This window comes from Chamaea fasciata, unplaced genomic scaffold (assembly GCF_029207755.1).
Source record: "Chamaea fasciata isolate MVZ Bird 193981 ecotype frontalis unplaced genomic scaffold, bChaFas1.0.hap1 SCAF_5, whole genome shotgun sequence".
NCBI classification, from domain to species: domain Eukaryota; kingdom Metazoa; phylum Chordata; class Aves; order Passeriformes; family Sylviidae; genus Chamaea; species Chamaea fasciata.
The window spans coordinates 6,428,879-6,449,524 of NW_027094090.1; the positions used below are offsets into that span (position 1 = coordinate 6,428,879).

Here is a 20,646-nt window from a genome sequence, read left to right on the forward strand (position 1 = left end):
ACTTCAAACTCATTTCCTGGTGTTTTTCATGAGAGATAGGTAGAACACCCTGTTTTCTAAGATCTTACTAGAATTAATTATTTTTATCAGTTCAACCACTTTGCTTTTAAATTGCTGGAAGAGATATAGGGACATATCATATGTCAAAGGCTCCCAGGGCTCTGTTAAGAAGTCATTGGCATCTGCTACTATTTATACTTCATCTCCAGAAATGGGTCCATTCAGATCCCACTTTGCAAAGTGCTGGACAAGCTTCTGACTCAGAAGCAAACCTGATCTTAACTCATGTCTGCTGCCCAAGTATTTGCAATTATGCAACCCCCCCTGTCATTTCTGTCTAATTTCCCTGATCAGAATATACTCTCAGAATATACTCCTTGTGCTTCATTTTTTATCTCAACTTTTTAAATTTTCATCTGCAAAGAACAGTAGTATCCATGACACTAAATGCCTGTTCATGTGGTCTGGAAATTATTGAATAATGAAGGGTGTAATTATAACTAAATTCCTTAACAAATATCAGTTTTCTTTCTGAAAATCAAAATGGTACTTTTCAAATTAGACTATATCTAAAATGTGCATGACCAGTAGTGCATTAGCACTTCAGCTTTTAAAGCTCTGCCTCGCAGATTAAATTACTGTCAAGAGTTCTGAGTTCTTATTTTTTCAGGAGTTTTGACAGAGATTTTGGCCCTGTGATGAAAAGCTGATGGTTAAGGTAATTTAACCCAATTATCTGAGCCACTTTTGTTAAGAGGTCAATCCAAATGTTTGCTTACTGAAAAGGGGATCTGACAATACAACCTCTTCCAACAAGATCTTGCATTTCCTTATCTGCTCGCCATTCTTATCCCCATTTTTTATGGAAAGAGTCTGGGCGATAAGCTGGGACTGGACACCCAACTTTTAGATAGCCCCTGAACTGGGAAAGGTGAGGCAGCTTGTGTGGCTCATTTCACTGCAAACTGGGTGTGAGGACTGACCTGCATGGGTCTGAACCCATTGTCTAATGCAGAGAAGAAGTGGTGCTTTCAAAACCCTGAGTGATGTGTATGATTATGGACAAGATCCCAATAAGCCATTAGTGATTTATAATTTTAAACATCATGGATTCGGGCTGGTCAGCTCTTGACTTTATGTAAGAACTCAGTTTTGACGTAGGAGCTGTTCAAACCCGCCTGAAAATGAACCATCCCTGTGGTGTGTGAAGCTGGGCACCCACCAGGAGGCGACTCCAGTCACTCAGCAAATTCTTCTAAAGAGGTTTGGGATATTTGGGAATTGGGTCTGACTGAGAGGCTTTCCATTAGAGGTGGTCCCTCAAAAAGTTTTGGTTATTTCTGCAGATGGAATTTAGACTTTCAAGATGCCTGAAAAGTTAGAAAAAATTGTTAGAAAACCTGTCTGAGACAATCTGGTCTCCTTTTGCAAAAACACTGAATTATGAGCTGTGTTTGTGGCTGACTAATATCTTAATCCTACTGAGATTTAAAATTCTTGCTCTGAGTCCCAATCCCCATCAAGTAAAATTTCCTTGTACTTCTCTGTCGTACAAATTGGGCTGGATCCTGGATATGTGGTTGGTCCCTGTACACCTCACTTCACCTCACTCACTGTTTGCATTTTTTGTAGTGCTTTTATGAAAGGTCATTTCACAACTTTCATCTCTGCTCTGCCAGAAATCCAGTAGTTTCAGATCTCACCAAAGCCTGTGTTCCTCTTAGCCCTGTGCAAGACCACAGTATTTAAGTAAGCAATAGATTTCCATATTGAATTGTGACCCATTTGGTATCCTTTGAGTCAAAGGTTGGAAAATTTTCAATAAATCTTCAGAATATTCTTATTAGCAATAAGCTGCCTCAGGAGCCTTTAGGCAGTATCATGAGTAATCAAGTGAAAATAAAGTATGGGAATCACTCTGAACAAGGTTTGATCAGGCAGAAGCCTGTGACAGGGCAATTTCTCAGCTCTGTTGCCGTATCACAACAAAGAGTTGTGTTACCCTCTGCTAAACATAAACTGCATTGCTACCCGTGGCAGATATCTAAATCTGACTCAGCAATGTGAAATAGGAACAACAAGAGCACAGAAAGTCAGCAATATTGCAGTGAAACCCTGCTGTCCTGCAGAAACAGCCTCCAACTTCAAAGTCTTGGCCAACCAGAACAAGATTAACACTGGAGGAATGTGTGAAAAAATGGAAAGCAGTGGTTTTCACCCCTAGAGTGAGTGGAAGAAGGACTCTGGTCTTGTGGTGAAGCTGCTTCATGTGCATCTCCGCCTGTTTGCACTGTGAGGAGGGTACTTTGTAGGTTTTGATTTCAGGTAAGGGGCTGGGTTGGCCCTTCCTGTGCAGTACAGGCTGTTATGAAGAACAGGCACCCTCATGACTTGTACAGTGTGATCAACAGGCTTAAAGTATCAGAGAAATCCCCATCACCTGAGTGCTTTGCAGGAACATGGACTGCAGTTTTTGGCATCCAGCAGTTGCATTTTTTGGGGGCTTATTAGCATAGCTGTGCTCTCTGAGGGTAGTGGCATAGTGTTCTGAAAGGGTTCCAAATGTTCTGGTCTGTACCTTTTCTTAAAACCTCCATTTGAAACAAGCCTTTGAATTTTTTCTCTTATTAAAAGCAAAACATAGCTCAACCAGAAAAAGCTAACTGTAAGACAGCAGGATCATCTGCCCTGGGAAGAACATCTGCATGTACCTGAAGGTGGAATGAGCATCCACCTTGCACCTGGCACTGTTGAAATGCTGATTTGGCCTGAAACACCTACCTGGATATGAAGGAAGGGTTTGCTCCATTGATTTCCCTGTCTGGATGACCATTGTATATGATTTGAGTCCAGAGTGATTCCCCGGGATGTGTGACAGTGGAAGCCATTGCTCAGCTGGCATCTCCCCAGCGCCTGAAATGGGAGATTTGGCTTTCCCCTTCTCCTTTCTGCTGTTTTGTCCCTGCAGCAGTCTGTGTTGATCCTTTAATGCTGTCAGATCCTGGATTTTTTGTTGTTGTTGTTGTGTCTCCTGCTTTTGCCTCTTGGCACTGATCTGCTGTCATTCCTGAGAGCTTCTTTGACTTGTTTTTCAGCTCATTAAATATTTCCGTCTTTTCCGTATGTCAGAGACAGAGGATGCTGAGCTGTGTCATCCTGTTCCTGCTGCATGTCTGCTTATTGGAACAAAAACCAAAAGCAGCCATTTGGCCTTAAAAGAAGTATTTGAACCTCCTACCTCTCTTCATTAATGCTTACCCTGTATTGTTCTTACCTGTTTCAGAGCTGCCATCCACAGCAACAGCTATCAGTGCTCTTCACTCCTTTAAAATAGAGAGAAATGCCCCAGCACAGCTTTGATGTTTTAAGAGGGAAAATCTTTATATAGTTCACATGCCCTCATCTCAGAATTGTTTTCTGTTATGTTAATGTGGCATATCTGTATAATGTCAGGAGCTCACTGGTGCACAGCATCCATTTGCATAATATTTTCTTTAGGAGCTATGAGATGTGTAATGTTTACTAGTCTTGAAAGTTGTGTAAACAGGCTCAGACAGTCAAAAGTAGAAGAGAATGTGAATAAAATGCTGGGAATTTGGAACAACTGTAGAGCTGGAAGACATCTAAGCACCTAGAGACAGGAGAACATTAACTCCCTTCTTCCTCAAATTTTGTCACAAATTTTGATTACAAGGGATGGAACAAAACAGGAAACTGTCTCATTTCTTATGCAGAGGTCCCGGTTTCCAATTAACATATAGTGGTCCCAATTTGCTGAGTGACTTGAAAATTGAGGTAGTATTTAACCTGTGCTGCAGACTGGGACATATCCCAATCTTCAAGAGTCTTCATAATCTGGTTGCCAGCTATAATTTTACCCACATTCCCCTGAATTTTCTTCATTTTTGCAATGTGTCCCTGGTGAAATTAGACCCTTTCCATCATTGTTCTGCTTGTGGAAATGCAGATGCCCTCACCTGTCACATGCACTGTGTTTCTTCAGTCCCTGCCATGAGCCCTCATGCCAAAGCACCAGAAAGTCTTTTCTGATTCTCATTATTTCTTCTTGTTCCATACCTTGCTGGTAGTACTTACCTTGGTTTTGTTAGCTTGTCTGGATTAAGAAGATAAGTGTTTGAAGAGTCCTACCAGTACATCAAAGGACAGGTAGCAACTAAATGTGGGGCTCAAGTTTTAATACATCTCTGTGCTTCACAATTTGTTTTTTGCTCTTCTTCAAGTATCTACGTGTTTTGGTGTTGGTGAGACTCCTAGCAGAGGAAGGTGTTGGGACTTGTCACTTCATGAATTTTTTCCAGCATTTGAACCCCAAATTACTCAAAGGAAATATGGTACTTTTTAAAACCCTGAATGGCAAGTCTGTTTTAGGAATGCCACAGTCAGTGATTTCTTGCATTATTGTGGATGTTTTGCTTTGAAAAAGGCAAAAGCATCTTTACATGAAAAAGATTAGGGTCACAGCGTTTTAAAATTTAGGTTTAAGCATTTGCACTGCAAGGTCTCAACAGGGAAAACATACTTCAGGATCTCATACGAAAAATATGCCTTTTTAAGTCTCAGTAGTATAAGATAGTAAAGAAGACCCTCAAAGAATTTCATTGAATTCCCAGGCTCTTGCTTCTAGCAAAATTCATACTATGGTGGCTGTATAGAGGCAAGAGACTCAGTTCCTTTGTGCACATGTCCAATTCTTGCTGCTTTTCGTTTCTCCCTCTGAGGTGTCTGTGTTCCCAGAGACAGAAGGACAAATTACTCCCTCTGACTCTGACATCCAGCAGGCTTTGGAAAGCAGCTGCTGGAAGAAGTGGTGACTGCTCTCCTTCCTCTCCTGCAGATGTAGCTTATCTCCTCCCTGACTTGCTGCCCTTACTGAGCTGCCTCTGGAACTCCCCTCTCTGGCGGCAGGACACGGCGGAGCTGTGGTGCTGTCAGGGGGAATGTGCATCTCTGCACCCGTGCAAAGTTTGGCCTCATTTTCCTCCTAAACAGGGAGGTGATGGCCCTCTGCCTCTCACGCATTTTTCTGTGCTTTGTTTTGTTTTCCATGCCTGGAGACAAAAAAAAATTGTGAATTTGCTCTACTTTAGGAGTCATCTTTCTCGTGAGAATATGACCTTCAAAAACCTCAGGACACATTTGCAAACACAAGGGCTGTATGTGGAGAGCAAAACAAGGTCTTGGGAGTGTTCAAGTTTCAGAGTCCTACCTTTTGACCATATCCAAACACCTGGTCTTATAACATGTGCTTGTTTGGCTTTTTATTTTCAGCTCCTGAAGTGCTGGCCCAGAAGCCCTACAGCAAAGCTGTGGACTGCTGGTCCATCGGGGTCATCGCCTACATCCTGTGAGTACCTCCTGAGTTTCCAGTGCTGGCACCTTTGGGACCTGCAGCTTGCTCTCCCTCCAAGGAGTTACCTGCTCAGCCTGGGGCAAAATAACTAATCCCTGACACTCGTGACACAGGGTAGCATGTACCCTGGACACCTCCCAGTTGCATAAAGGCTGAAATTTGAGCAAAAGTGGTAGGAAATGGACTAGTACCCTGCAACTGTCAAAATCCTTGCTCCCACCAGAACTACACTGTGTGCAGTAGTGTGGGCTGGCCCAGGTTGTGACATTATTGAAGTTGTTGTTGTCCCCTGCTCAGACTGGCTTTGAGAAGAAACAAATCTGGCTGTGTCCACTGAGCTGCCAAAGAAACAAATGTCTTTTCCTGACAGAATTACCACTGCTGTATTTTTTTTTACTTTTCCCTTTTACACAACAGTCACAGTTATACAAGAGTAAAGGAAAAAGCAGCTCCAATGAGGCACAGCATTAAAGCATTCCTACTTTGTTCCCTTTTTCCTTATGCAGACATTTCATGGCTTGTCAACATGAATAACTTTTTGATGGTGCTGTAGAACTATTCTTGCCAGGACATACCTCATTGCTGTGCTATCCACTCTCTACAGTGTTCATTCTTTACATTTGCATTATATTTGCATAATTTATATGCTACCCAAACCAGGGAGGTTTTATATGAAATGTTACAGGAAGGTGGCTTTGTTTATTGCATGTGTGTCTATTTATTTAAACAAAAATCCTGCCTGAAAACATTAGTTTTATGACTGACTTTTTTGAAAACTTGTTGAACACAAAATTTACATGGGAATGCATTTCTCTTGGAGCAGCCATCAATAGCAGGATGCAAAAAGCTTTTGCTAAACAAAGCAAAAATCAACAGTGCAGATTCTGACTTTGTTTCAAAGCCCAGTGAGACCTACTACAGCAGTGAGGAAGAGCACAGACATGGCAAAATACCTTGCAGGCTGCTTCACAAACCATTCCTTGGTGCTTTTTTAGATGAGGATGGTGTGTGTTGACTCAAAGTTACCTTTTTTCACAAGCAAATTTGATCATGGAAGTCCTAGGGGTTGGGATTTTTGACACTGTCAGTCCTTGCCAACCATGGCAGGACACAGTTGGAGTCTTTTCTGATGCTCTTTTAGCACTTTGCTGAGCACCAGCTTCAGAGAGTGGAAAAAGCAGGATGCAGGTGGGATGTAGCTACTACTCTGCCTCACATCCAGGCTCAGCCTCTTCCTGGGTTCAGTTTATAGACAAATATCCACCATGAAAATATCTGTCCATCTGGCAGCCCATGGGAGGGCTGTGAACTGTTGCACCTGGCTGCCTAGAGGTAAGCCTGGTTCTGCTTTCCTCCAGGTTGTCAGTCCCATGTGTCAATGGCTCATGCACCAAATGCCTTTTGTTCTGGCAGAACTGTGGTCTTATTTCACTTGTTGCCTTCATGGGTCTTGCTGAGGAATAGGGGTGAGACAGTGCTAAGCAATGTGTGCTCCACATCCAGTTTATGAACACTTCTTCAACAGGTGGAAGATTTTAATCTCCTCCATAATCTTCTCCCCTTCCTAAGCAAGGCTGCTCTTTCTGCAAGGTTCAGCTCTGTTTCCTGCTCCGTTTTCCAAATCAGCATGTGCTCAGCTTGTCGAGTGAGGCATGCACACTCCTCAAATTTAAATTCCCTATTCCCTATACAGGGAATTCCCAACCCAGAAGGCTTAAATCATCTCAGTAAGAATGAGCCTCTATGAATTCCTGTTTGCAGGACAAGGAAACCTTTTCAGGGTTTCTGTGCTTCAGGTAATTAGGTCTTGATTTGTATTTTGTACAGCCCAAGTAAGTGGCAAGAATGCATTGCTGTAGGAGTCTGTTAATGTCTTTGCCAGACCGTTACAGCTTGGGTGGGATTGGGTCTGAGACCAAACCAGCTCTTTCAATGTGTAAGCCACATCCTTCAGTTCCTGCAGCAGTCAGCAGCACTCTAGGGCTGCCTTTGGTTAGCCCCCCACAGCCCATGGCATCAGGGGCTCTGTGCACTCCAGCTTCTCCAGAGTCCCTGGCACCTCAAACCAGCCTGAGTGGGTGCAAGCAGCCATTCCACCAGGGTGGGCTGTTCAGTTGCCTAAACGAGCACATTTAGTGCCAGGCTGGGGGGTCCAGGGCAGCCACATGGATTTGGAAAATGTGACACATTGCAGAGACCTACCCTCTGGAGAGGGAGATGGATTGAAGCCAGAGACCATGGACCATGTCAAACAGCACCAGATGCTCATGCTGAGGTGACTGGATCACACCCTGCTCCCTGCTCAGAACCCTGCTTTCACAGGGTGGATTCATCTGCCTTGTGTACATTTACATCACCCTCCAGCCTCCCCTGACTCCATCTCTGCTGAGTGCAATGTGATCTCAGAAACCCAGCCCACATCTCATGTGTCCTAGACATGGTCTGGACCTCATCCTTGCTTCCAGGAAAAGCCAGGAGTTGCAGATTTGGCCTCATAGCCAGAAGTTGCAGATGGGGTCTTTTAAGAAAGTGAATATCTAGGATACAGTAAAAAGAGAGAGAAGAGGAGGGTCCTTCCCTAAGCTGGAGGGGGTGTCTGATACCACCAGTGATAGGTTTAACATGTAGGTTTGTGGTCTCAGCAGTGACACACCACCAGAGGCAGCAGTGCCAGCAGGGGCTCCCAGTGTGACATTGCACTGAAATGCCACAAGGACCAGCAGCACAAGGAGCTGGTGAAATGCTGGCAGTTAAACCTGCCCTGAGCAGGAGTTATTAGCTCCAATATGTAGCTGCACTCATTTGGATATGCCATTTCCAGCTCCACAATCAGCACAGCTGGAGCTACTTGCACATGCCTAAACCAGTTGGAGATGCATTTTTGCATGAGGCAATCCAAACACAACATCCTGCCTTATCTCCTCACCTCTCCCACAGATCGTCACTGCCACTCTGGACAGACTGTTGTCACTTAAGAAGATGGAAACTCAATGGAAACCAGCACATAAGTCAGGCATAAATTAAAGATGCTTTGAGCTAATTTACTTGCAAGTGGTTTGAGTGCCTCCAGACCCAAGCTTGGTCTCACTTGAGAGCCCTCAGTTTATGACACTGGAAGAACAAACTGTTTCTGTGGCACCAATGCTGTAGAGAAATATTTGTTTCCGTGATATGCAAGGATATCTTGGGAAAGAATACCTTTGTTTCAATGCCAGCCTCTAATGCTTCTCTGCTGTTAATGACAGACAGATTGCAGAGGCCACACCAGCGGAGTTTTTATCAAAACCTGTTTTGCATGAGAAGTCATTATTCACAAAAACTAATTTTAGAGCCTGAAATTTCCTGTTATTCCAGTTGCAGTATTTCTCAATTTGAAACAGCCTCACTGTTGAGCTCAGCCTTCCACTTATCACAAGGTAGTTTTGATAATGTGTCCTGCTTAAAAATATAAAGCATAAGAAGAGCAAGAGACTTCACTGGATTCCCAGCAGCTAGATTTGGGACCTTTCTGGGTCAGATAAGGGATTATAAAAGCTTGGGAACTAAAATACTGATCACATGCATACCTTCTATAGAGATTAGGTTAATTTATGCAAGAAATAGAAAATCATGTTTTGAAGCTGGAAAGGAACCCAGGGACACAAAATGCTCTGCCTCAGCCCCTGGCTATTCACAGTCTACTGCAATAGGTCAAACACATTTTGCCTTGAATTTTCTTCTGTTTCCATTCACTGTTTGGACAGAGAGTTACTGGTTTGTTATTGTTTATAAACAATTACCTATCTGGAGATAAATCTTGGATCATACCTTCACGCTTTGCTGCTGAGCTGCTTTTGATTTTCAAGTAGATGTGCATGAATCATCAGTGATGTTTGTATGGAAGGATTAACCAGGGACAGTGCAAAGTATATTATGCCAAAAGAAGTTTCCACCACCACCCTAGGAGTCATTCATTGGGATAAAGTGGTCGGTCATCTTGCTTGCTTGGCATCACACACAAGCCTAAGCAAAAATGTGAGGAATAACTTACTTGTTTGGCACTGGAAGGAGAAACAGTGATAGCAGAGGGTACAAGTGTTTTGGGTTGCTCAGGAAAACTCAGCTAACATTGGGAAAACAACCCCAAGTGATCGTTCCTCATTGCTTGCTTCTTAATTTGTCTGTGATTCCCTATGCTGATATGTCCTTGTCCACAGCTTTGTGGGGGCACCAGTGTCAGCCAACATGAGGGACTGTTCCTAAAATATACCAAAGAAATACATGTGTTTATCCCTATAAATAGTTCTTGGATGACTTCCCACACCATACATCTCAGGTCTTTGAGCACTTACTGAATTCTTTGTTCTAATCTAACTGTAAAATTGTTTGTGAAACCAACCCTGGGGCCTCTTGTGTTACAGACTGGACACTGACCATATGAATGAGTTATTTAGCCCTTAGTATCACCCCCAATATGTAATGGGAGCTTGCAGGGGTTTGATTTCTCTGTCTGGTGAGGACAAGATGTTCCTGCTATTCCTCTTGTGCTCTCAGGATCACTTTTAGAAATTACTTCTGGCACTATCTTTCTCTTGTACATCCACCTGTGTTTTTCTTATCTGCATCCCATTATTTTTAAGCAAGACTGGGAATAGGAGTTTAGGGGAAAATATCTTGCTTACGTGATAAATTTCCTAAATAATTCTGAAAACCTTTTATTTGGTGAAACTGCAAGAAAATGATGACAACTAATAGCGGCCTGAAACTCCCCCAGGACAGTGCAGGATTTTTTCACATCGAAGACAGAGGGGTTATTTTTGCATTTCTGCATATCTAAAGAAAAGCAGCAGAACCTCTGATAGTGAGGTCATTTTTTTCACACAGAAACATCCCAGCAGATGGAAATGAAGTCGGTGGGATTTTGATGCTGTAAGAATTAACCAAAAAACTCATTATGGACTTTGGAAAGTGGCCCAGTTGCTGGAAGTCCAGCAAGATTTCCTCCAGCCATAAATTGCAAGATAGGCTGATTTGCTGGGGCTTTCCCATCCCTTCTGCAAAGCCAATAATATTAAACCTTAAGTAACATTAGAACTTCTTTGTCTTCCTTAGCTCTGTTTTTAAGGAAAAGGGCAGCAAGGCTGTACATAAAATACAGGGACCTGTATTTTGACTCTCAACCCATCCCTGTGCCAGGGTACCCCACATGCCACCTCTTCTGACCTACAGCGTTTGCTCCCTTCTCACGTGCTTTCTGGTGTAGGTCCTCATTGATTTGCCTCCCAGAGGAACATCCTTGAATCCCCCTATGCAGGAGGTTCATCCCATCCCTGGCCAAGCCAGGATCAGCCCTTCCTCTGCTCTCACTCGGGATCTATCTGCCCATGACCTGTAGTAGCAACTAACACTTCTCAACCTCCTCCTAGCTAGAGACAAGCTGTGTCAAAAGAAGCTGTTGTCCACCCTGTGCCCAGCTCCTGGCAGTTCTGGTGCTCTTCTGCATGACCCTGTCTCTCCTTGTGCATCAACGTGGGCTGCAGTGACCTCCTGGACACAGAGGCTGATTCCCCAGACGTGTAGATACTCAAGACATGCGGAAGAGCTGGGTTCAAAGGCTCTGGAGAGGCTGGGGTTCTTGCTGGGACTCCTGTCTCTGTGCTCCCCCCTTGCAGGGCTGTTGCCCTCCAGCACTGTGCTGCTCAACAGTTTGCTCCTACCTTTAGCTGCCACAAATGCGTATAAATCACAGCAGTCCTAACTTGTGCTGTTGTACCTTTGCCAAGGTAATTAGTATAGTGCACATTTGAAGAGAGTTATTTCTCTCTCCAGAGCAGCCTCAGCATGCACAGCACTGTCTGCTCGCCTTAAAATGCTTTATCAGAGCATTTTGGGTTTGTCTAAGGAAAGTGCTGAGGAAAGCAAGAAACTAATTGAAGGACTGTCAGGCTTCTTACATGTAGCCCCTTGAGTCTCACAGGGAAGAGGGGACAGAGCAATGGCTTCAATTGTTTTGCTTGTTTGGGTTTTTTTTCTTTATTCTCTTTTTTTCTTTGCTCCACCTTGGGCATCTCTACCCCAGTGCTCATCCTAGCAGTTGCAGTGCTGGTGCTGTCAGCTCTATCATTTCTCCTCAGTAAAGTACCCAAAATCTTGAGGGTTGTGACAATGGAGGAGGAAGGTGAAAATCAGTTTGTGTGCATCCCACACCAAGACTCTGGGATGTGAACACTGATAATTATTACACTAAAAAAGACATTTATAAGCTCTTCACAGATGCCTGTAGAGCTGGACACTGATTGTGGATCCAGTTTCTTCATTAAGCTACCAGATCTTTTTCCTCTGTTGTTTGTGTACATAGTGGCTTTTTGGCATTTGCCTAAATTCAGAATTTTTAAGGACCCTTCTCATACACCCCCTGCACCATGGGGTTTCAAATAGGAGTACCTAGCCCCACGCACAAGCACGTGCCCATTAAGTAGGTGCCCAGTCCTGCTCTGGACATACACACTTGTCTGACATGAGGTTATCTTACTGGTACTGATAATGGCAGTCATCCAGTGGGACACAAATGAGGAGTGTCTCATCTGCTCTCTGAGATAAAGAGAGAGATTTCTGGTCCAGCTGAACCACAGTGGGTTCATTATCATGCCGCAAATTTCAGTAGAGTTCTCCCAGGTCAGTGTGGATGTGACGCAGACCAACATCTCACTCAGTATTTAAATTATTTATCAAGCACACTGGCTCTTCAGAGCTAACAAAACATTGCTCCTTTCACCCTCAAGTGTTGAGTTGGTTCAAATAACCTACAGGGCAGCCGGCTGGCTTTGGGTTATAAATAACTCAAGTATTTAATTTCTTGCAGTTTCCCCCCCTTGCTCTGTTTTTGCTTCTGAGCTAGATCTACAGTCTGTTTGTAATGGCTGGCTCTCTCCAATTAAATGCTTTATTGAGACTGATTGACTCAGAGTTTAAAAAAACTGGAGGAAAAAGATCATTTAAATACCAGCAAAGTATGTGAAAGAATGATTTAGACCATTGACCAGCAATGAGAGGAAAAAGATGTATCATCTCTACACAGAGGCAGGAAGGTCTGCTCAACTGTGAGCAGAGTGAGTTTGCTAAAACCTTGGGCCAGACTTAGAGGTAAATCTGGCACTTTGCAACATTGGTGTTAAAACCTGAAGAAGGGTTGTCTCTGCTGGCAAGTCTGTGCTATGTGGGACAGAATACTGCCTGCAGCACCAGCTGGGTGTGAGGGATCTCTGACACATGAGTTTTATCACTGCGCTTGCTTAATTCAGTGCTAGATTTGTTTTTTCCACATCCAGCCCTGCCTCAGCATCGTGGCTGTCCTGCTCTGCAGCACTGGAAGGGTGCACCCTGAGAGTATGAGCTCAAACTAGGCAAATAATGTTCAATGTCCTGCTTGTCCTGGGGCTAGGTTTTCTGAGAAGTCTGGCTATAAACACTGAAAACCAGGACAGAACTGTTGTTAGCCTCAAGCAAGGCAGGCAATTGGATGTGGTCAGCAAAATCACTTGCAAGAGTGAGAAAAGGAGAGAGGCATTCTCTGTGTCTGTAGCAGCAGCAGGTCCATGTGCAGCCCTTGCAAGCTCTGCTGCAGAGGTGGATGGGCTCCTGGGCATCCTCCTCACTGTGCCTGGGGACACAGAGCCCAGAACATCCCACAGATGCATTATACCCTCTGTCTGAAAGCTCAGCAGGGCTCCTTGTCCTGCTTTGCACCGGATCTTCTGGATGTGCTGAGGGATTAGAGGGACTGATGCTCTGTGGATGTAGGGTTTAGCTCATGAAATCTCCTCTTAGAGCTCGTACAGAAGGGGATGGCAGGAGTCATGTCTGTATAATAAAACTATGCCTCTGGTTAAACACTCAAAAGCATGCAGAGAGAGGCCAGGGTATCTGCATGAGTCAGCATGGGGTCAACAGCACCAGGTTTCCAGGCAGAATTCCACTTTGCCCAGGACAGTGGCAATCTTCAGAAGCAGGTTTACATGTCCCTGAAGAAATTTCTCTCATGGTAGCACTTGTCTGCTTGAAAACTTACTGGTGCAAGCCTTAAGTGAGAGTTTCTCCTTCTCCCTCCCTGCTTCTTACCTTCAGGACAGAGGTGGGTCTTGTGGTCACCTCTCTCCTTTCTTGTTCTCCATTAGGCTCTGTGGATATCCCCCTTTCTATGATGAAAACGACTCCAAACTCTTTGAGCAGATCCTTAAGGCAGAGTATGAGTTTGACTCTCCATACTGGGATGACATCTCCGAGTCTGGTAAGTAGCTACTGCTCTTTATATTGCAACAAACATGCACGTGTGGCTATTGCATGCATCTCCCCCAGGCATGGAAATGCACCCTCCATCGTGTGCAGAGATCCTTCTAACTGAACACCAGTGGGAATGTGCATTTCTTTTGGCTCAAATTTTCATGGGAGACAAATTAGGTACTATTTTGTCCAGTCACACACAAAGCACTAAAACATGGCTCAAACAGCAGATAAAGATGACAGAAGACTGTCCCAAGAAGAAAAAGCAGCTTTTTTTCTTCATTGTATCCAAATGAAAAGCAGATTGTTAATGTCTCATTAGTAATAAGGTAGCAAATGAGTTTGGCTCTGTTGCTGACACTTCACTGCAGCTCCAAAGCAAGTCCTCAGTCTGTGCAGCAAAAAAAACCAAGAAATTAATGGCTTTCAAATGAGGCAGATGAGCAGATCGAGAAGCTGGAAGGACTGTCCATGTAGGTGGATGTTCCTCACCCAGTGCAGGAGACATTTAACCCATGGTATCCACTGCCCCTGCTCCAGTCAGCCTGGCAGAGGGGCTGATACACCAAATGTGTTACAGGCAGACGTTCCTAAGGGCTTCTGTGGGTCTGTGTTTAGGGGTGACAGCAGGGGACATTCAGCCTTGCACCTGCATGTGTCCCTGACACACTGTGTATTCTCCAAGACGTCACCCAAGCTCAGTATCCTTGCTCTGTCCAACCCAGGCAAACATCTACTAATTCATACAGAAAACAAAATTAATTCTAGGAATATTCCATCATGTAAAAATATCCCTATAAATACAGTTTTCTGATTTATTAGTGCTACTGATTGAGGCAGGGGAGATAAAAATGGAGTGTTTTTATTTTAAAGATGATTATATATTCTCTTATCTCCACACAAAGCAACATTTTATGCTGCTTACATCTGCAGTCCAGACATCATTGTGATGGATTGCTCAAAAATATATGTGATGAGAAGTTTTTTTTTTTTAACTAACAAGGATTTTCAGAGAAAATATGAAGGTCTGCTGGCAGACCCTTCTGCCTCGTGGGGGAAAGTCCATCACCTAAATCAGCACAAAGATTTTCCTGCCATATTTGGCTTTGCTGTGGCTCCTTCAGCTACACTGTCCCAAAACTGCTGGACTCAGGCCATGCTGCAATCTCCATTCCTTCCATTATAGCGTCGATTAAAAACACACTGCCTCCTGCTCCAGGGAGCCCATTTTCCTTGCTGAATTCCTCTTAAATAGGCAACATGTCCTCACAGCTGTCCATGTGTGTGACTGCTTGGAATGAGCAATGTGAAGCTCCTCTTACTGTGGCATCTGACCTCCTCCCCAGGGCCAGATTCAGACCACTAAGATGATGCAGCACATGGCTGACCAGGGATCCAGGAGCTGGCAGGGTTGTACTCTGCTAACTCTGAATTATCCACCCCACTCCTAAATATACCTGCAGGAGTAGCTGTACCTTCAGCTTTTATCTGGTACACCAAATAGCTTGAATTTGGTCCTAAGTCACTTTGGTTCTATCTGTGCTCATAAATGACAACTGACCCAGGGCCGTTTTCTTGTGCTGTGGCCAGATGGCACTTGGTAGCCTAATCAGTGCTGTTGACTCATCCTGTGGCAGCAGAACTGGACATCAACTCGACTGCTTTCAATCATTCTCTTTTTTTCTTTTTTTTTTTTTTCCAGCTAAAGACTTCATCCGAAATTTGATGGAGAAGGACCCTAATAAAAGATACACCTGTGAGCAAGCAGCACGGCACCCTTGGTAAGCAGCACTCAGTGCTCTGAGAAGCCCCCAGGACACAGAGTACCTTTTTGCATTCATGTGTGGAAGTGGTTTGTCTGTCACATATTGTACTGACCTCTGCTACATAACTCTGTGTTTTTATTCTTACAACCACTGCCTTTGACCGCCAGATTTTTCTGGAAAACTGTAATAGACTTTAATCTGAAGCACCAACCTGTGTAAGGATTAGTAAAATGCTGAATTATGTATGTTGACTGTAGTGCAGCAGTGGGATGTGCCAAAATTATTAAAGTGCTTTAGGTTAAATGCCTTTGCATATGAGTGACTTCACCAACATTACCCAAGGTTTGTGTAGCTGGAACAAGGGTGACTCATATACTTTTGACCAGCCCTGAGTGACTGAGAGCATCATCCCACACTACCAGCTGCACCCACACACGGGCTCTGGATCTAACTCTTTTAGGCCAGGGGACATTATATAAGCAAGGTGAAGTATTATTTTTGTTGCTATAATAGCTGCAACAGAAAAGAGTTAATGGTATGACATTTTCACCCCAGGTGTGCATTAGACTCTGCTTTTATACTATCACAATTGCCCCAAATGCCATTTCCTTTTGCTTTGCCTGTGCTACAAAAAGGAAATTTGAGAAATGAAATCCCGCTTTTGTGAGATGAAAAAACAATCCCAAACTGGTTCTAAATGATACTGACCTGAGCCTCGGGAAATTAAACAAGTCAGTATTAGGAATGCAGAGTAAACAATGGGAGTGCAGCTCCCAGCAGGGAATGAGGTGACCATTTGTACAACTCAGAGATAGATTTTCCAAAGCCTTATATCCAAGATACACAAAATGTAAGCATCCAGTTCCTGGCCCTGCTACATGTGTGTTGGTGACTGGAGTGCAAGAAAGAAACGTGGTACTTGTAACACACACAGCTTCTGGGCCCTCTGAAAAGAACAAAATGATAAAAAGTGTTTTCATTCCTTTTTTTGTGCGGTTTTATTTTTCTTTTGCATGTCATGGCCAAGGGCCAATGGAAACTCACAGACTGCTACATAATTCGTACTGTTTTCCACAGAATCCAATCTTCTATTGAAAAACAACCCCCCCAAAAGGTTCCATTTCTGTGGCAGGGGGTCTTCTTCTGCCAGGCTGACTTTGCCTTCCAGTGCTTCATTTTCAAGGCTTCAAGTTCTGACACAGCTCCCAGCACAGCTCAGAGTCAGCCTTTGAAATGTCAGACATACAAATGGCACTGCAGAAGGGAGGGTGAAAATATTCACCATATTCCCACTCCACATCCTGAATCCACCACCTCCCTTTGACACAGAGACAACATGTGCCAGGGGATTACAGGACAGCTGTACTGAAAACAAAGCATGGAGGTTTCTAAAGCTATGGCTTCAGATCTGCCTCTGTCCTCCCCAGTGTGCTCATGAGCAGCACTCCATGTCTCATTCCCCCTTGCTTTGAAAAGCTTCCTGTAACATGGATGTTGCAGCTTTGGACCTCTCTGGAGAGTTGTGCAGTGATTTTTTTTTTTTTTTTTTTTTGGAGGGTTTGGATGCTGTAGTGATAAATGCCTTTTTGGATAATCATGGCTGCTCACCCAGATGTTATTTTGGAGTTAGTGGATAGGATGTCCTTTTGCCAAAGCATTGCTCAAGGAGCATTTTCCACCCAGATTCCTTATGTCAGGAAATAGTGAGGGTTTCACTGTTTCTTTTCTCATTCTATTACATTAATAGAATTTATTAATTTTCTCATGCCATTACATCTGTGGCAGTGGCATCCTTTCCTTCTCCTGGAAGGGAGGGAAGGCTTTTTCAGTGAAGGAAGAGAGTTCTGTGCTTTGTCTCAGTGGTCAGCTGTGTCCTTGTCTCAACCTGGGCATATTGAAGTTTCCAACAGCTCCAGGCCTGAGTTCCTCTCTCTCATGGTTGCATTCAGGGTTGCAGCAGTTGGAGACAGGGGTGCACATGTGCAGCCAGCAGAGAGAGGATGCCACAGCTTTTGTATCATCCCACACCCCCTTTTCAGATGAGCATGGATTCTTTAGCATACATCCCCCTTGGCTTCTTCACCTTCCATAGTGCCAAGAGAGCATCTTCTCTGTGTGTTATCAGAAGCACAGAGGTACATAAGACTGTTGGTTTAGTGGGAAGAGACGATCAGAGCAGGCTGAAGTGGTCCCATAAATTATATGCTTTTGCAGAGTGCTTGCACTGCAAGCAGCCCTTGATGGCATCTCATAAAAGGTATTTTTTCTTGTCTGCACAAGCAACATAACTGGAGAAGCATCTTTGAACCCTAGAATTCTCATGATGATGCCTTAAGTTTTAGCTTTCATGTTTTTCAGATTCTGCGCTGCCTAGGGGTGTAGTTCTGAGCCCCATAGTAAGTGTTAGTCAGGTCTCTTCACTGAGTAGGTAGACAAAACAAATCCTTTCCTGTTGAAGACCAAGAACAAGGAGTATAAGGAGTACTCCTTTCAGGCCCAAAAGCATAAACAATTGTGGACTGAACAGAGAAACAAAAAGGATGAGACCTCACAACCTGAAGCTGTAACTGGACAATTAAACACCAATATGCAAATGAACCAAAACTTATAAAAATGTGAGACCTCATGACCAGTTGTCCATTTTGTGACCACTTTAAGTCCACCTTGAGTGTAGCCCTGGTCAAGCTCTTTTCCTGCCCAAGGTGTGTCCTAGAGGCCTTTCAATAAATATCGACTTTATTCTCTAGCCCTGCCCAGTCTCTGTTCCAGGTCAGCCTTCCCAGGGCATCAGTTTCTGGCAACCATGAAGGAACAGTGAGGCATCTGAAAAACTGCCTCAGCGAAATCCTGATTCCACTGAGGCTAATGGGAGTTTTGCCAGACTTCAGTGAGAGCTGGGTTTTTTTTCCTTATTTCACAAGAAACAAACAGGCCTCCCTGGGTCATGGGTGCTGTGCAAATGATAGATAATTAATATATATATAGTGAGGTGGCTCCATGTAGTAAGGTTTTCCAGCTTTCCCTTTTTCTTCCTCTTGTGAAATCTTCCTCTGCAGTATCAAATCACTGAGATCTTCACAAATTAAGAAGAAATCTATCAAATCATGAATAATTAACACTTATTTTATAATCTGGTTGTGCTGAAAGTAGTTAACTATGCATGACAAGGCTACCTGGCCATGAGATTTTGTTGTTTCCATATGCAGTATTTGTGAAGAACAAACTGATTCTAAAACACACCTTTATTTTAATCACCATGTTTTCATTAAAACCGTCCAAATAGGGCTTGCAGGAACTGGATCTTACAAGATATTACATTTGTGCCTTTAAGGTTAATAATATCTTTGAATTTTGGGAAGCTGCTCCAGAATAGACAGCTATTCGCATGACTAAATGTTTGCACAGGATCAGACCCTAAAAAAAGTAAATACTTCTTCCCAATGGCCCACTTTTCTGCAGTGTATCTGCTCGCCACATGCCTGCATTTACGTGATGTCTTGCTATTTATAATCAAATGGCCTTGGTAGGGGGATGGTATGTTAAACTAGGAGCTGGCAGAAAAGGAGGCTAATAATTGCAGTGAAGTATGGCAGCAGAAACAGTACAATAGGTGAGACTTGTTGGTATAATGACTCCAGCCCTGCGTGTCCATTTATACAGATTTCTCCAGTTTAATATACTGGTGAGTTATGCTTTCCACTGGAAAAGTTATTTATTTTATAATGTATCTTTCAGTGAGGCTTGCACTGTTTATGGTGTGTTGCAAAGGTGCAATGTTCTGCTTAGCTTTTCCCACTGTGACTTTTCAAAAAGGACATGGAAAATGAAGGTAACAAAAGAATGGGGTGATTTGCTGCAGCTTGATACATTTTAATGTTTCCCTGGCTCATATTAAAGACAGCAATTAAGTTTATTAAATATATTGCCATGTCAGAGCCTACATCCTGCTTAGGGCAGTGGCTCAGTCTGCAGTGATTAGGGGGGAGCAGCAGAAACCTGAGGACCTGTTTTTTTCAGCTATAGACTCATAAAAACATAGAATACCTTGAGGTGGAAAGGACCCACAAGGATTATCAAAATGTGCTCCCCATCAGGTCAAACTAGGCCCTGCAGAGCCAAATTCAGCCTCCAGGCTCGGACCAGAGGGAAAGAAAACAGTGCTCAGAGGGTGAGGACATAGGCCAACAGTTAGGAAGCCAATACAGAAGTTAGAAGGGCTGCCATGAATTTATTTACTCCATCATGAATTAAACAAGTGAACTTAAATGGAATTTAAAGCTGTATGCTGAAGGCACTTACGGCATCAAAGGCAATTTGGGACATCTAAATAAAAGGATGATGGATTTATTGCCTCCATATAGAGATTGTAAATACATAAACTGTAGAAGGGAGAAGGAGCTTGTGGCACAAGTTAGACCCCAGTGTCTGCAGGCAGGAGTGTGGTCCTGGCCTTTCCCCATTGCTTGAGCAAAGGGAGAGAGGATCCTTGGGATGTGCCAATGTCCAGCCACACTACACTGAGGAATCACAAACCTCTGTCAAGGACTGAGCCTCTGCAAATTGTAATAAACACTCTCCAAGTGTTTATTACGTGCCACGGAGAACAAACCAGATAATAATTTCCACCCAGGCAAAGGACATGGTTTACAAAGAGCTCAGTTCTCAGACAATATTGTTTGAAGTGTGAAAAGGCCTTTCTGAAGAGAACTGCTGATGTTTACAATATTAAATCAAACTCTTATTGAGTTCATCCCCGCACTCTATTTATTTTGGAACATCATATATAAATGAGTACATGTGTAAACATATACACACAGTGCGTGTGTGTATGTTTATATACATGCATGGATGAGTGTGTGTGTGTACGCGTGTGTGTACATAGAGGAAAGTTATGATCCCTCAGCATTATCCATTACAACTAACTCCATGTTTCCTATCATCATACTCAGGAGTATTTCCAAGCACTTTTTTTGCCAGCACAGCATTTGAGTTGGCTGCCTTCAGACGGAAGGTTTAGAAAATAGTGGTAGATGAAAGGCTCTGCCTGCCGTTGTGGGCAGGGAGGATGAGAGAGACATTTGCTTGCAGCATGCTAATGAAGAACTGTCCAAAAGGAAATTTGCTGGGTTTGTCTTTGTTGGAGGTTCCTCTCAAAGCTTAGAAGTGATATGGCCAGAGAAATTGGTGTGATAAGTTTGAAGTCAGCTAGAGAGCTAAAATAAATTAGATACTATGGAATAATATTTGATC

The 20,646-nt window shown here is 43.5% G+C and overlaps 1 protein-coding gene across 3 annotated transcripts in view; it reads left to right on the top strand.

Moving 5' to 3' along the window:
* The window catches only part of CAMK1D (calcium/calmodulin dependent protein kinase ID), a 209,463-nt gene that overhangs the window by 172,841 nt on the left and 15,976 nt on the right, over positions 1-20,646 (top strand). For all 3 annotated transcript variants that reach the window (XM_066182724.1, XM_066182722.1, XM_066182723.1), the window contains 3 exons: positions 5,290-5,365; positions 13,525-13,637; positions 15,333-15,411. In XM_066182724.1, the coding sequence (XP_066038821.1) occupies positions 5,290-5,365; positions 13,525-13,637; positions 15,333-15,411 (268 nt within the window). The remainder of the gene's footprint in view (positions 1-5,289; positions 5,366-13,524; positions 13,638-15,332; positions 15,412-20,646) is intronic.